Source organism: Aedes albopictus, chromosome 2 (assembly GCF_035046485.1).
Source record: "Aedes albopictus strain Foshan chromosome 2, AalbF5, whole genome shotgun sequence".
NCBI lineage: Eukaryota > Metazoa > Arthropoda > Insecta > Diptera > Culicidae > Aedes > Aedes albopictus.
The window spans coordinates 277,693,401-277,710,237 of record NC_085137.1 but is presented as its reverse complement, the minus strand read 5'-3'; the positions used below and the strand labels follow the sequence as shown (position 1 = coordinate 277,710,237).

At 39.3% G+C, this 16,837-nt stretch overlaps 1 protein-coding gene across 14 annotated transcripts in view; it reads left to right on the top strand.

The window, feature by feature from the left end:
- The window catches only part of LOC109398163 (F-actin-uncapping protein LRRC16A), a 632,161-nt gene that overhangs the window by 511,205 nt on the left and 104,119 nt on the right, over positions 1-16,837 (top strand). Inside the window, exon 14 of one of the 14 annotated variants that reach the window (XM_062851844.1) lies at positions 7-1,928. The exons of the other annotated variants lie outside the window; for them this stretch is intronic. Within the exon in view, the coding sequence (XP_062707828.1) occupies positions 7-101 (95 nt within the window). The 3' untranslated portion in view covers positions 102-1,928. Of the gene's footprint in view, positions 1-6; positions 1,929-16,837 lie in introns of those variants that run through there. 14 annotated transcript variants of the gene reach the window in all.

Genomic DNA, 16,837 nt, shown 5'->3' with positions numbered 1-16,837 from the left:
TGGTAGGTCCACAAAGGGCCTTTTTCTTTTATATTGTTCGGCAGCTTTGTTCGGGGAGAAGAACGCCATCTTCGTTCTCCAAGAAGCCCACAAAGGATTAAAAGGTTCTTTTATTCACGACGGAGGAAGCCATTTTGCCTCGGATAGGCATTAGGAGGATTCGCTGGCATTGGGCCTAGGACATCCGGTGAGCGTTGGGCTTACTCCTGCAAGCCTCAAGTGAGGATAGCGACCCAAAACTACACCATTGGTCGCGAGAGTGAAGTTTCTTCAGGCGAGTGACTGGAATCTGCCTTCTTCATCTGTAGCCCAGGTCACCTACCGGCCTGAGAATCCTCTACGACCGCTGCATCAGGCCACCAACCATCCGGAATTCCTCTCGATCGCCGCCACCGTCACGACCGTCCGCCGTTCCACACCACGATCGGCATTGTCGTAGCGATACCCAGCCGTATCCCGCAGTATCACCACGTATTAATCAAAACCGCAAGTAAAATTATGTATGTGACGTCACAATATAGTATTTTGTAGCCATGGCCATTTAGACAACCAACTATTTGTAAAACTAGGTAATATACAATGTTTGTGCACGTAATCAGGTTGTTTTAAAGGACTTTCGGAGAGTTGAATCACTTACTACTAGTTTTGTGTTGTTTCGTTGATTTCGGACTCGAATGGAGTCTCCATGCCTTCCTCGCTTTACGATTAGCCCAAAATTGAATTGGCCGTGTGGCCTTTGAGTAATTTTCCCTTAAGCGATTACCATTGATTGCCACCAAACTAAAGCATATCTATGGATATGCTCTAATGCGAGTTCCCGCTGGAAGTGGAAGGTTGAGTTTTGTTGAGTGTTGTATACCGGTTCCCCCTCATTCCGACCCTGGAGATCCCCCATTTCCACTGAGCATAGCCCAGGGGGCTACAGTTTTCCACATTTCTTATGGAGGCGGAAATGATTGTCAATTCGCACCCATTGACATTTGTTCCACTTGATGAACCAAACCAGGAAGTGTTGACGCCGAACAGTTTTCTGCTGTTGGATTCCTGCGGGGCAAACAATGCTCCCAAAATTCCTATCAGCGATTCTGTGACACTGAGACTGAACTGGAAATTACTCAACCATCTGCTGAACCAATTCTGGCGAACATGGATTAAGGCATATCTACCAACAATCGCACAAAGGACGAAATGGTTTACTGAAGTACGCCCACTTCAAATCGGTGATTTGGTCGTCATCGTCGATGAAAGTGTGCGTAACGGATGGCTACGTGGACGCGTGATCCGAGCATATACAGCAGCAGACGGACAGGTTAGGAAGGTCGATGTTAAGACTAATTCGGGAGTACTTCAACGGGCCTCAACGAAGGTAGCTTTGCTCGACATTCAAGAGGACAGTAAGACTAATTAAAGATTAGGTATTACGGGGTGGGGTGTTGCGTCGAGCGAACGATAGGCCCTTTACAGAGTTAGATCGTCTCAATGTGACACACTATTGAGCGAATGTGTCAAAAAGAAAATTCGATAGAAACGAGAAAATGCGTTCGGGTTTCATAAAGTGAATTTTCTGTACTAGTTATTTCGAAAAACAACCATATGAATTTCCTAATTTTAAGTGAATTTGAGTAGTAAACTCGAACAATTTGTTTCATATACTGAACTCTAGACATAGTGGTAAAAAGAACGTTTTATTCTGAAGATGCGTTATATAACTAAAAGTTTCATATTTCTCTTTAAAAACCCACAAGCAAATGCTCAGGGGCATGAATTACTCTAGGCTAACAGATTAAAAACTTATCTAATCAGTGAAGAATTGTAAGTTGGACTAGCACTGAAGTGAATATTATGTTCTATAAGGTTTCTCCTTCTTTTTAGTAGCTCTATACAAGCTTCCAAGTCATCAAAGTGCGTTGCTAATAGGCCAACTGAAGACCAATTTGTAAGGTTAAGTATACTATATTGTACCTGTCGTAAATAACAATGAAATACATTTCAGTCGAGTTGCTTGGTAAAACCCAACTACGAGAAGTTTTCACAGAAGTTATAGGCAATTTTACTAGAAACAACTTTGCCGAACATACAAAATTTCTATCTTTTGATTTGTATGTACATTTGAGGCGTTTTTTATAAAGCACCCCTAAAAATCAATTTTTTGCTTATAACTTTTTCTATGAGTTTTTCACGATTTCCAAATGTTCTAGCAAATGTTTTGCCTTATTGAAACGCGTAACTTTTGCGAAGAAAGTATATATCTATCTCTCATATTTATCATGTTATTGGAAATTTCACTTGAAAAAATACTTATGTTTGACATACCCATTTGTTAACTTTCGCACGTTTTCGCAGACCAGGATTTTCACATTTTAAAATATGGAACGAGTTTTATCTATTGCAAATATAGCCAGTTTTAGCCTGATTTCGCCTGCATATTTAAATTTACATACTAGAAATGACTATCATTATAAAATGTGTTATTGTAAAATGATCCAGATATCACAAAAATGTACTTAGTGCTTTTCTTACATGATTTTCCCACATGAACACGCAAAAACGTTTTCACAGAATCACTTGGAACTGCATCAGATGACTTTCCCATAAAATTTAAGTTTTTTTTGCAGATAAACAGTGGTTCTCATAGTAGTACAATAAGTCTCTTCCACAAAATAATCGATAGTTTTAAATGCTTTTGCTAATGCTCATAAAATTTTTCGTGTTCATGTACACTTTGCAAAAATGTGAATTTGCAGAAGGTTCAAATAACAACAACTGATGTTTCGATTAATATTGATTTTTAATTTGTTTACTTGAAAAATGAAACTTATCTGTCAATATTAACACATATCATTGATTACTATCATCATTAAATGTATTGTCCAGTTACTGTATGTATGTTTTTCTGTCCGAGGAAGCACAAGAGTCACGCAACATTGACACCAAGAATTACAGAGAGGATCATAGACGTAAGTTTCCAAAAATCTAAACTAACACAGATCTCCTACATCCTGCTTGAAACATCTGATCCCATAATAAGGAATATTGAACTATTTCCTAAAAAAAAACTAGAACACCATAAACGTAGGATGCGAACAACCTTTTGCCCTAAACATATTGTGCCTTGCAAGATAAATCCGCGAAACGCGTTTGTCTTCTTCTTTTTCATCAAGTTGTCAAAATATGAGCGCACCACTATGAGCGACCTGATGGTCAGAAATTTTGCATGCGGCGCTTATATCAAATCCACATGAGGCTGCGGCGATATGGCCGCGAGGAGATGCACGCGATACAGACGCAATGTGGAAAATGGAGAAGATACCGCCGCAGCATCCTGTATCATCACCAAATAACATCCCGATTAAATATTAAACACAAAGCCGACGAGGTGATGCGTGTGCGTATTATAGTGAAACAATGTCGCGATAAATGTTATTACGATTTCTGGCCACCTGAGTTGCCATTGTGCCAACTGTTGTTTTGATATGAACGGCCTGAAGGCTGCTGCGATGCTGCTGGGTGGGTGACAGTATCTGTTCGATTTTGACATTGCGTCTGTATCGCGGGTATCTCTTAGCGGCCATATCGCCGCCGCCCATTGTGGATTTATTATGAGCGCCGCAATATGACGAGATAGTAACTGGAAGCAATGAAATAAGTGATGGCGTTAATCAATGATATGCGTTAATAATAACAGATATGTAATAATTTTCATGTAAACAAATTGAAACCCAATTTTAATCGAATCATTAGATGCTATTATTTAAACTTTCTGAAAATTTACATTTCTGCAAAGTGTACATGAACGCGAAAAACTTTATGAGCATTAGCAAGATCATTCAACAATATCGTTTATTTTGAGGAAGAGACTTATCGTACTACTATGAGAGCCACTGTTTTTCTGAAAAAAAAAACCTAAATTTTATGGGAAAGTCATGTGATGCAGTTCCAAGTGATTCTGTGAAAACGTTTTTGCGTGTTCATGTGGAAAAATAATGTAAGAAAAGCACTGAGTACATTTTTTGAAATGTTGATCATTTTACAATAACACATTTTATAATGATAGTCATTTCTAGTATGTGAATTTAAATATGCAGGCGAAATCAGGCTAAAACTGGCTATATTTGCAATAGATAAAACTCGTTCCATATTTTCAAATGTGAAAATCCTGGTCTGCGAAAACGTGCGAAAGTTAACAAATGGGTATGTCAAACATAAGCATTTTTTAAAGTGAAATTTCCAATAACATGATAAATATGAGATATAGATATATACTTTCTTCGCAAAAGTTACGCGTTTCAATAAGGCAAAACATTTGCTAGAACATTTGGAAATCGTGAAAAACTCATAGAAAAAGTTTAAGCAAAAAATTGATTTTTAGGGGTGCTTTATAAAAAACGCCTCAAATGTACATACAAATCAAAAGATAGAAATTTTGTATGTTCGGCAAAGTTGTTTCTAGTAAAATTGCCTATAACTTCTCTGAACAAACATATTTTTTTAGTTTACAAATAAAAAAGTTAGAAACCGTTTCTCACTTTTAGGGGGATTGATCACAAAACTGATATTTCCATATATAGGGCTTATTTTATAGAAAAACTTTTCCGAAGACACCAAAGATCAAATATCATGTTTTCATGGTCAAAACAATTTCGATCACGTTTTTGGGCCATCCGCAACAGTGTGGGGCCCCCCGAAGCCTAAATCCGGCACTGATACGAACCGAACCGTTCAAGAGTCATGCTGGTCGGTTCAGCCGTTCTTGAGTTTTGTTGCCTCAAAGGAACTTCAAACTCATTTTTATATATATAGATAGATATAGACTAGCTGTACTCGGCAAACGTTGTCTTGCCTACTGCGTTTTTTGATCAAGTCCCTAGCCAAGTCCAAGTCCCCGTTCAAAATGTATAAAAACCAGATTTCCAAAAACTATCATTTTTTCCATGTTTTTCGCCTCATAAACCTTCCTTGGGTGAAAACTTACTGAACAAAACTAAGACGACCCGAATCGGACCACCCGTTCGCAAGTTATGCGCGGTCCTACGTATGCCACTGCATTTTTATATATACTAGCTGACCCGGCAAACCATGTATTGCCCATTTTAATTGTTGCTCTTGCACAGTTTTTCTAATGTTTTTGTTAATTTTCTTAACTTGTTCTACATACGAACATTGCCACCCACCATGAGGACAAATTGATCCGTTCAAAAATCTTGTTGATCATTTCATTAAATAATTTGTTGTATGGCTTCAAAGAGTATGTAAACTCATTTGTATAAACATCGGAAGCCCGGCTCCAGAGGCACGTTATCTTCCATTTGGTACATTTGTCTAAGATAAAGAATGCTGTTTGCTAACCAACTTTTTATCAATGTAAATTAAACGGAAAACTCGACCATAGAATTTACAGTTAAACTGCCATAAACTACACAACAGCGCCACTCGAAGGAAAAACCTTCGATAAAAAGAAGGAAACATTTAGGTATGTTGTAAATTTTAGCAGTTGGTCCATAAAGAAAATGGAACAGTGTGACTTGAAAGTTATCTGTATAGGAGCCTCCCGTTCCAGAAAACACATAGGTCTCACACTAAGCTAAGAACCTTTCCCGGCCCAAAAATATCTACCTACAACATTTCACACCGATCGGATAAGTAGTTTCCGAATGCATAAGGGTCAGACAGTCAGACAGCGCGATTAATAAATTCCTAGAGAAATTCCCAGAGGTATTTCTGGAGTAATTCCATGAAGAATTCTTGGATGAATATCTGGATGAATTACTGGAGGAAGAATCTTTAGTGGAATCCCTGATGGTATTCCTCGAGAAATTACTGGAAAAACCTGGTGGAGTTACTGGAGGAATCCTTTGAACCAATTCCTGGAGGAATCCCTGGATTCTTGGAATAATGCGTGTATAAACTCCGGGAGGATGATTTCTTGGATAAATTGCCATTGTAATTTCTAAACGAATTACTGCTTTAATTTCTTTGGGAATTCCTGAAGTAATATCTGCAGGAGTTCCTGGGGTAATTTCTGGGGCAATTCCTGGTGGAATTCTTAAAGGTATTCCTGGAGAAGTCCCAGAATCAAATGCTGAAGAAATGCCTGGATGAATCCCTGGAGGAATGCCTATGAAAATCCTTGGAGAAACTCCTGGAGTAATGCCTGGAGGTATTCCTAAAAGAATTCCTGGAGGAATTCCTAGAGCGATCCCTAGTGGATTTCCTAGAGAAGCTCCTGAAGGAATGCCTGGAGACATGCCTGTGCAAATTTCTGGAGGAATATCTAGAGAAATTCCTCGAAAAATCTTGAGAGGAACTCCTGGAAGAATTTCTGGTAGATTTTCTTGAAGAATCGTTGGAAAACTTTCAGGTAGAATCCCTGGAGAAATCCTTTAAAGATTTTCTGGAGAAACTCCTCGAGGAATCCCTAGTGGAATTTCTATAGGAATTTCCTGAGGTATCTCTAGAGAAATACCTGGAAAAATTCCTCGAGGAATCCTTGAGAAATCTCCAGAGGAACTTCTGGAGGAATTTCTTCAGAAATTCCATTAGCAATTTCCAGACTAATGTCTGGAGGAATTCCAGGAAAAAAACTTAGAAGAACATCTGGATGAATTATCGGAGGAATTATCGAAGTAGTTCCTGGAGGAATTTCTGGAAGAGTCTTTAGAGGAATCCCTGAAGGAATTCCTGGTAAATACCTGGACCAATTCCTGAAGGAATTCCTGGAGAAAATGCTGGTGGGATTTCTGGAGGGATCCCATGAATCAATTTCTGGTGAAATCTCTGGAGGAATCCTTGGAAAAACTCCTCAAGGAAACTCTGGAAGAATTCCCGGAAAAAAATCCTGAAAGAATTACTCAAGAAATTCTTAAAAGAATTTCAAAAAAAAAAATCGTGGAGAAATTTCTGGATCAATACCTGGATCAATTCTTGGGGTGATTCCTGGAGGAATTCTTGGTGGCAATCCTGCAGGAAATGTCTGGATGAAATCCAGAATTCCTGAGGTAAATTCTGCAGGAATTCCTGAGTTAATATCTGCAGAAATTCCTGGTGGAATTCTCAAATGCATTCCAGGAGGAGTCCCAAAATTAAATCCAGAAGGAATGGCTGGATGAATCCCTGGAGAAATCCCTATAGAAATCCCTGGAGGTATTTCTGAAAGAATACCTGGAGGAACTCCTAAAAGAATTCGTGGAGGAATTCCAAGAGCAATCCCTAGAGTAACTCCTGAAGGAATGCACGGAGGAGCTTCTGAAGGAATTCCAGTAGACATACCTGAAGAGAATTTCTAGAGAAATTCCTTGAGCTATTTTCTAAGGATCTCATGGAGAAATTTCCAGAGAAATCCCTAGAGGAATTTCTGGAGGGTTTCCTTGAAAAATCACTGGAGAACTTTCTGGAAGAATCCCTGGAGGAATTCTTTGATAAATCCCTGAAAGAATTGCTGGAGAAGTTCCTGGATGAAACCCTGGTTGTTGCCGCAACCACTGTGTAAAGCGGCGTTCTCTCAGTACAGTGAAGCAACTGTCTATTCTATAGCACTTGCTGTTGATAATCGAAAGTAGAACAATTGAACCAACGAATGTATCTCCCCTAATGATAGCAAATCATCCGTGTTATACATTGAAGCGATAGAATGCCGATAGAGGTGCGAGGTATTTTTGAGTATTTCGATCAGTCATATCAGTACAGTGGGCCGTTTCGTCTACGTAGTAGGTAGCCGTCAACAGATTTAGTGTATTGCAGTAGTAGCAGCAGGATTATTTCGTAGTTGGGTTGCAGGAAAACACAGAAATGTAATATATATATATATATATGAATTCGGTAAGCAAAATTATCTAAATGTTAATATATTTGCAGCTTTGAAGCTGTCCAGTTAGACGACTACAAAACTGTGTTTCGATGCCTCAAAGTTACGCCAACACTGGTGGAATCTCTAGAGGAATTGCTTAAGGTATATCTAGGAGGAAGTTTTAGCGGAATCTCTAGCGGACTTTATAGAGGAATTCCTTGATGAATCCCTGTAGGAATTTTTAGACGAATCCCTGAAGGAATTCACAGAGAATCCTGGAACAACTCCTGAAGAAATTTCTGAAGAAATCCCAAGCAGAGTGCTTGGAGTCATTTTTAAAATAATCCCGAAAAGTTTTGTACCAGGAGCCTTTACCACTCTTGTATTCTGGTCACGTGAAAAAATTGGCCACCTGAAGTTCGTCTGGAGTCCCGTTGCATTCTGGGCTTTTAGCAAATAGTTTGTCTGGAAGAATCCATGCCTCGTGTTGTCCAGAAGTGCGACCTACCCAGATCATGTATTCTGCCTCGAGTCCAGAGGAGTCCAGCGTTGTCTTCGCCGGACTGTCTAGTTCTACGTGGTGCCACCCGAATAAAAAATACAGTAGAAAAACCGAACGATATATTGTAACAGTACTATTTAGAACCATATTTTTACAATAGACACCACTGTAAAAATAAAAATACAAAAACAATAAGATGTAATGTAGGATACTATACCATTAATTGTAAATAAGATTTTTACAATATATTATACAGGTTGTTAAGTATCGTAACAATATAAAAAAATATTTTTCTCCATATATATTTTTTTGCAAAACCATACATTTTATTGTTAATGAATTGTTCAAAATACTGATACGTGGGTTTAAATATACCGTACATTGTATGGTACATGAATGGTTTCAAACAATAAAATGTACCGTAAATAAATTGTTTTTAATTGTAATTTCACTACTGGTTATACATTTAATCAAATGGTTTTGGAATGGTTCTCTTTTGTTATGTTGAATTGTTTTACATTTCTTACATTTCTTTACATCTTAGGCTTATTAGATTTATTAGAATGCGCTTTGGGAATTCCCAGAGCGTTTTGGATAACCCTTCATATATAGGATCGCCCACGTCTAAGTCTGAGTAGTCTCTGAATGCATTAACAGTTGAAGCTTAGGCTCCCATGATGGAACTATGCCGAGCGCGCTAAGTGTTATTAGACCACTAATGTAGTTGCATGAAGTGGGTGACGAGGTACATAAGTATCATTACAGCGTGCTTAGCCGTTATTGCAATATTGATGCACCAGTTTGACTAAAGTTTGAAATACATAACAACTCATGAGATAACTGTCAAGTTCGATTCAAATATAAGTTAGGTTAAAAAGCGAACCCGCAGACGAACCTATATTAAAAGTCATTTCAGTGTTCAGTCCAGTCCATATGTTAAAGATGGCTCTACGTCAAAGATAAAGTTTGTCAACCGCATTTGATTCGATTGTGGTCGAAGGCAAGTTCACATGAGAGAAGAGGAGAAAACTCCCCTAAATGCAAATACAGAAAGAATAGTGTTGAAGTGTTGAACTCATCTACTGATTTACGGTAATCTGACCTGCATCTTTCCGGGTTGGCCTACATTGCATTCGTATTTCTCTCATCGCACTCTACACACCTAGCCCGCCCTCGAGCCCGCCATATCTCTTGGACCCCTGCTTGGACCTGCAGTTTACCACTGATTTAAACATGTTATTGGCATTAACCCTTTGGAGCCGGCGGGGTCATATATGACCCCGGCGATGAAACCGAGCATAACAAATGTGTTCGACACCAGCGACGTTGCGTCAACAGCGGCGAAAAAAATCGATTCCAAAAGGTTAAATTGATGTTTCAACTTATTCACTTTTTTTCTTTCCTTTCCTTTGCATCAAAAAAGTCACAAACATCAACAAAACAAAGCACGGATAAAATCTTAAACTGAAGGTCGAATCTGCATAGGAATCACAGCAAACATACGATCTATTCAAATCGAACACCAGAAATAATTAAAAATTCACGGAAAAATAATGTTTCGGAAAAGTGAATGGTTCAAACGTAAGAAAAACAGTATAATATATTGTTACATAAAAATCCAATGTAAATGTATAGTATAGCGAACCATTTCATTACAATACACTTTATTGTAGCTGGTACACTGTATGGTGCAGGAATGGTTTTCACCATACACCCTATGGTTAGTTTTTATCCGGGCAGTTACTGGACACCACTTGACGCCACGACGCATTGCCGCCCCCCCCCCCCCCCTCCTTTTTGTTAAAGAAGGGATAGGGATTGTATATCCGGACTACCTCCTTTCAGGTAAATCTGCAACAACCTCATTGGCGGAAAATTGTTATCCACTTTAGGTCCTCGTATCCGTTATAAAACGGTCACACACGGCGACTCGGGAGTCGAGATGGCTCCCTAGTCTAATAGCAAAAGACCCGCCATCGTCCACTGTAAGACGATTGCCTCAGGCCATTGGTCTTAACCGTACACTCAGCCAAATAACCTTAAGGTTTCCATAAGGCCCAACTTATGAAACGGCCTTTAAATAATTCATAACGATTCGGATGGATTTCATACGGTCACTCTATGACGTAAAATCGTCTCACAGCTTGGCTTTTATTCATGTTTAGCAATATGAAATTCTTAAGCGTCGGTAGCCGTGTGGATAAAACACGGGCTCGGTGATCCCGTCGTTCATGGATCGAATCCGGTCTGCATCAATTTAAGATTTTTTTGTTCTTAAGTCTATCTTATGAAATTTGTCATAGCAAGCACGATCAATTTTCATAAGGTATTCTTATGTCATCCATAAGAATTAGTTATAGCAAATTTTCATAAGGTATTTCGATGAATTTCGCTAGTTTTTTTCGCTGAGTGTAAAGGAGGGACTCTTCTCGGCACGGTCGTTCCGGTCTCGTCCTGGGTCGTGCCGTCCTGGTCCGACAAAGAAGCAAGACGCCTGATACCCGGATCCATCCAGCAACGCCCGCTGGTCCCCGTCGGTCTGACCCAACAAACCTGCCATTCCATTCCCGAGCTGCCCCGGCGGTGAAATTCCGGCCACACGGTAGTGTAGTGGGTGCTCCACTACCCAAAGGCCAAAGCAATGAGGCGGTATTCTTCAGCAGCAGGGAGTATTAGATAATCTCGCTTACACACTTTTGGAATTTCGATTGTAAATACATAGCCGTCTAGGCAAACGTCGTACTGCCTACTGCCTGCCTACTGTGTTTTTTGACATTCAGTTCCATAGCGAAGTGCCCCGCAAGGTCATTTGTATGGGAGCCCCCCGTTCCAGAGACCGGAGAGGTCTCACACCAAGCTAAGAACTTTCCCTGGTCTAAAAAATACCCACACACAAAATTTCACACGGATCGGTTCAGTAGTTTCCGAATCCATAGCGGTCAGACAGACAGACAGACAGACAGACAGACGCAAATCCATTTTTATATATATAGGTAGATATGGATAACATAATTTTTGGCACACGGTGAGATACGTAAAGCATTATGTAAATGTTTTTTCCATGGAATACTTGCTAGTGATTGTAAGCATGTTTGAAAAATATGTAGAATGTAGAAACAATGGCTTTTAAAGAGTGGTTATCACACATATGCGCAATGTTTGGCACTGTGCAATGTTTGGCGACCACACGGTAATGACAAATGCGCAAAATAGGTGCAGCTGCCTAAATGGTACAAGATCCTATTATTGGTAGAATGATTAGAATCCGTGGAATAAAAATGAATAGGGTAAATGATGATGGTTGGACCAGTCTATAAACTGATCATGGTTGGACCAATTTAGAAAAAGCGGAATTTATTAAAATTCTAATGAAAATTTAAATGAATATCTCCATATTGTCAAAAGATTTCCCCTTCTTTGTAGGAATTGCATAAATTTTCATTGATTTGCTTTTGAATTCATTGAATTATTCATAATTTTGATAAATACCTTTTTGAGCATGATTGGGGTACCAAAATTACCATATTTCTAGCGTTAACATAAGCCATATTCTATTTGAAATTAACCAACTTTTTGCAATACAATAGTGCGAAGATATGTGAACTTTGTGCTAGTACATTAAAAATTACCAATTTTCTATTGCAAATGCAAGTAATTAGCGAAATCCGACGATCTGAATCCTATCATGGCTGGTCCATGTTACGATTTCGGTTGGACCGTTACTATGTTGGTTGCTTGGTCCGGTGAAGTTTGTGTACATTTGTCTTCGCGCGTTGACAGTTGGACACAAATCGGCAGTGAGCATTATAACCAGTTAACCCTAAAAAGCCCTAGACGAACCACTTTTTTTCAATCGGCTACTACTCAAAGACCATACAATCAAAAAATTTTAAACCAATTTTAAATTGAATGCGGTTAGTTGGTCTTCCAATATCTGGGTGTGGCATCCCCCCTGACCCCTCCCCCCTTTCTGGGTATTGAGAAATGCCTTGCCACGGGGGTATTTTTCGGCAATTTTATTGAATATCACACATATTATCATTCTCTAATTTGTATTGTAAAATGTATTTGGCCATAAAATGATCACTCTGTGCTATGGGCATGCCACCGCTACGGAACCAGTTCCGGACGTTCAGGTTTCCGGACATAATCTCCGGAGGAACCTGCTACATACTGTTTACTAAGGTTCGCATTCATAATCCTTTTTTGCGGCTTCAAATATTGAATTTAGAAGTATGATGTCTTAGAAGAGTTTGTTCTATATACTTGATTCTTTATTTTAAAATTTTCACCTAGATGATTAATCCACCTAAAAGTGCGATAGGAATTCACTTTTCTCAAAAATAAAGATGTAGTATTGGTGTCTTCTACAAAGTTGCAGAAAAGGGTATTATTGGAAAGTTTGCCGATCAAACTATTACCTTATTTGCTCAACTTTAAGCGTTATGTGTCATTGTTTGTGGACGACCCCTTGTAATAGGTTTTCGGATGTAACTTTTTCTATGGATTATTAGGATTTTTTGAGTGTTTTACAAAGTTGTCCTTTGTGATGGAATACACCTCTTTCTGCTTTTTTCTTCGTACTGGAATAACGCCCCAAGTGGAAAACCGACTGCATCTCAACATGGGGGTGAAATCCTAAAAAGCCATCCTGAAATATGCTTGGAGAAATTCCTATGATTTTTTCTGAAATTATTGTTGGAATACCTCACTCAATTACAGTCGCTACTTACTTACTACTTTAGGTCCTGGGCACCCACTAGATCCAGCATAATTTTCTTATTTCTCATTCATTCCCTTCTATAATCATGAGAAACAGAGGAATAGAAGTGAGAACCATGATTCTCGTTCTCTTGTTCGTTCCTGAAGAACGAGTAAAAAAGGAACATCTGGCCACGCTAGTGAATACAACTGTGATTCTTTCAAAAGAAATCTCGTTTTGATTCCCTCGGGGATTTACATGACGATTATTTCAGGAATATTCTTACAAATTTTCCAGCTGGGAAGCAACTTGAAAATCCTTTAGGAATTATTGCTGAGATATCTCCAGAAGTGATGCTGGAAACATTTCTAGAGAAATTCAAGTTGGAGTTTCTGCTGGTAGGTACTCTTAGAAACAAAACATTTTAAGGAATCCATGATGAAATCTATAAATGAATCGCAAGCAGAATTTCTATAGAATATCTTGGAGAAATCTCTGGAGGAGTCCTTGAAGGTATCACAGAAGGAATATGTATAAAAATATGTTTAAAACTCCTTAGGAAAATTGCAAGAGGAATGTCTTCAGAAAAACCTGATGAGCTTCCCTAAGCGATTCCTGCGGGGATTGCTGAAGAAATGGCTCCAAGGGTTCCTTCAAGATTTTCTCCGGGATACATTCAGATTTTGCTCTCAAAAATTCTACAAAAATGTTCGCTGGGATTCCTGCAGAAATTCTAATTGCGACATTTGAAGGGATTTCTCCATGGACTCTCCCAGAAATTCCTCTTGTGCTTTTTTCAGAGGTTTTGAGCGAGAATTCTTCCAGCAATTGCTCTTGAGATTCTTCCATAAATTTCTGCAAGAACTCACACAAGAATTGAGAGGGGTTAGAAGCAAAAATATACTTTCGAGTAAATGAGATTTGAGTAAATAAAGCTTTCCATTAATTTTCCCTCCCATGCAAAATGTAGAAGGTTTCAAAATGGACCCAATTTTCTCCGATTCATTGTAATTCATCGAAAAAATAATCTTGAAAAAGTTCCTAATAGCTTAAAATTATAAGAATTTTTTGATATGCTCAGTTCAAAATCGACAAAATGGTCACTTACTCCTCATCTGGACTCCTCAATTCTTCTTGCATTACCAATAGGAATTTCTTGCTGGGACTCCTCCAGTAATTCCTGCTGTAATTTATTCATTGATTTCTCCAGGAATAAGTAATTGGGTTTTCAAATTTTGGAAAATGTATTGATTTTTTGATTTTATACGAAAGAGCACCTTTTTCTGATCCTCTAGGATTTTTTTTTCAGATTTTTAGAACTTTATTTTGGTACCTAAAATCAATTTCATAAAGATTTTTTGAAATCATCTTTTGATAGCTGGCCAACTGTTTGACAGCTCCGCCCAGTACAAACGGCGACGAGGGGTGGTTCGACAAATCGCTCCCATACAAACTTCAAATTGATTTTTGAATAGGTTCCCGGGCACAAAAATTCATGAAAATATGGATTTCGGCTCAGTTTGACATGCAGATTCATAATATTGAATCATCTGAACATCGTTAAAGAAGCCAATTCCTACTGGGAATCCTCTTGAGAATATATTATGAACTACTGCTGGAATTGCTCCAGGACTTCTACTGGGTTTTTTTTTTCTAGACATTTCAGGTAGGTACCCTCCTGATTTTATTTTTTCTGGGATTCCTATGCAATATCTGCAGAGAATCTTCCAGTAATTCCTGCAGGACTTTAAAGAGTAATATTTATATTTATTGGAGATATTTCATGGAAATCTCAGCAAGAGTTCCCTAAGAAATTCCAGAAGGTATTTTTAGAATCCCTGTGTTCGCAGCAGCGAAGATTTGTCGTCTACGCAGGCTGGCTGATCCGCGCCTCGCTATCAGCACGTCACAACATGTTTTGCCATCCGAGATGTCTACCCACAGCCGGCGGACGCCACGAGAAACGCGAGAGAAGAAAAGTACAGCCACCGTGTCATGCCGTCAACTACCAAGCCAATCAGGGCCAAGGAGAATTCAGCCAATCACGAAATAGTAGCTAATTTGAACGAACTGTATAAAAGCAGGTGTAGGTCGAGCCGTAGGCTCAGAAGTTTTTTGTATTCCAACCAGTGAACAAGTAAAGTATAGTTGAAATGAAAACCGTGTTCTTATTTCGACGGAGATTCTGCCCATCGGAGTGCACAGCCAGTTTGATTTGCAGTGCGCAGCTGCGTGGTGTCCGATATCGTTGTGGTTTCCGTCACCCAGCATCTTGGCTCGCTACCGACAATTAATTTTCCAAAGGCTCTTTTCAGAGTCATCCACTTGAGAGTTACGGTAGGCGATGGTACTCGCAGGGTGAGCGAGAAACAGTTATTTTGCTTCGGCACCAAGCGCAGCGCGGCACTGTACCGCGTCGGCAGTGGGCGAGTCGTCGTCGTCGTCTTCGTGTGTGCCAGTCAGGCACAGCTTCCTCGTGTCGTGTTGGCAGTGAGCCAGCACAGTCGTCATCGTCAGTGATCATCGTCATCGTGTGCATGTGTTGGCAGTGAGCCAGCACAGTGTCGACCAAGCAGCGTCGGCATTCGTCCTCCTCGTGATCGCGTGTGGTAGTATAGGACTGCCACAGTCGCGTCGTCGTCGGCCTCTCTGCGTCGTCGTCCGCATCAGCGGCAGTGTGTCGTTCTGGTGAGTACGTGTGTGTATGTGGCAGTGGACCACCGCAGTGCATCGTCGGCAGTGAGCCGAGTTTTCGTAGTGTGTGCTGGGGCAGCGGTAGTCGGCAATGTGCAGACGGACTGCTAGCTCCATTCCATCGTCATCTCGTCATCGCTGTCGGCAGTGAGCCGACTGTAGTGAAGTGCGCGTAGCTAGCAGATTTCGGCATAGCACAATGGTTTATTTTCCCATTTTCACGCTCTTAATTAATAGCTCGAAAGATTGACGAGATAATGCAATGGTGTCTTCGGCAAAGTTGACGGGAATGACCAGCGCCATCTTTTGACAGTTAGAGTTTTCGGATCAATCCCCCTAAAAGTGAGATACAAAATTATTTTTTTTTAATTGTTGAGATAGAGGATTGACGTCTTCGGCAAAGTTGTAGCATTTTTGATTCCAAACAACTTTCCTGAAGACGTCAATGTTGTAATTTTTACTTCAATGGAGATAGAGACCTGTGTTTGAAAGTTAGCCCCAAAAACACATTTTTTAAGTAAAACATACATTTGTTGAATTTTTAGACCCGTACAATGTTCTGCAAAGTTGTATGAATCAATAAAATACGCAACTTTGCCGAGGACATCAAAGCTGTAAGAATTAAATAAGACGAGTTATAGATGAATTTATGATTTTTTTCATCCACTTTTAGGGATGAATATCTTTATTAGGGGCAAAAAGGTGCAGCTGAGGATACCCTTGTCAGAAAGTGCATCTATAGAGCTTTCAAATAAGGGTCAGTTTGTTCGTCCACGATCGTCTACTGAGGAGATATGGCCATAACAAAAAAATTCCTTACTACGATTTAATTGCAATCAAATCTACTTTGACAGAAAAATTCATGGCTACTATGATGAAATAAAAATTAAACCAACTTTCGTCTTATCTTAATAAAAGTTCAGTGTTGACTTTCTTCATATAAAATTTCAAATTGCCTTACAGAAGAACTCTGTTGGCTCTGTGAGAGCGTATTAAACCCCGGTAAATCCTAATATTTTATTCAATGAATGGGATTTGTACTAAATAGTGGAAATCTTATAAAAAGGCAGTGGAAAACGCTTTTTAGAACAATTTTGGTATTTAAAACATTCAGGACTGTTGCGGAAATTCGCTTAGAGAAGGCTATATATTATTT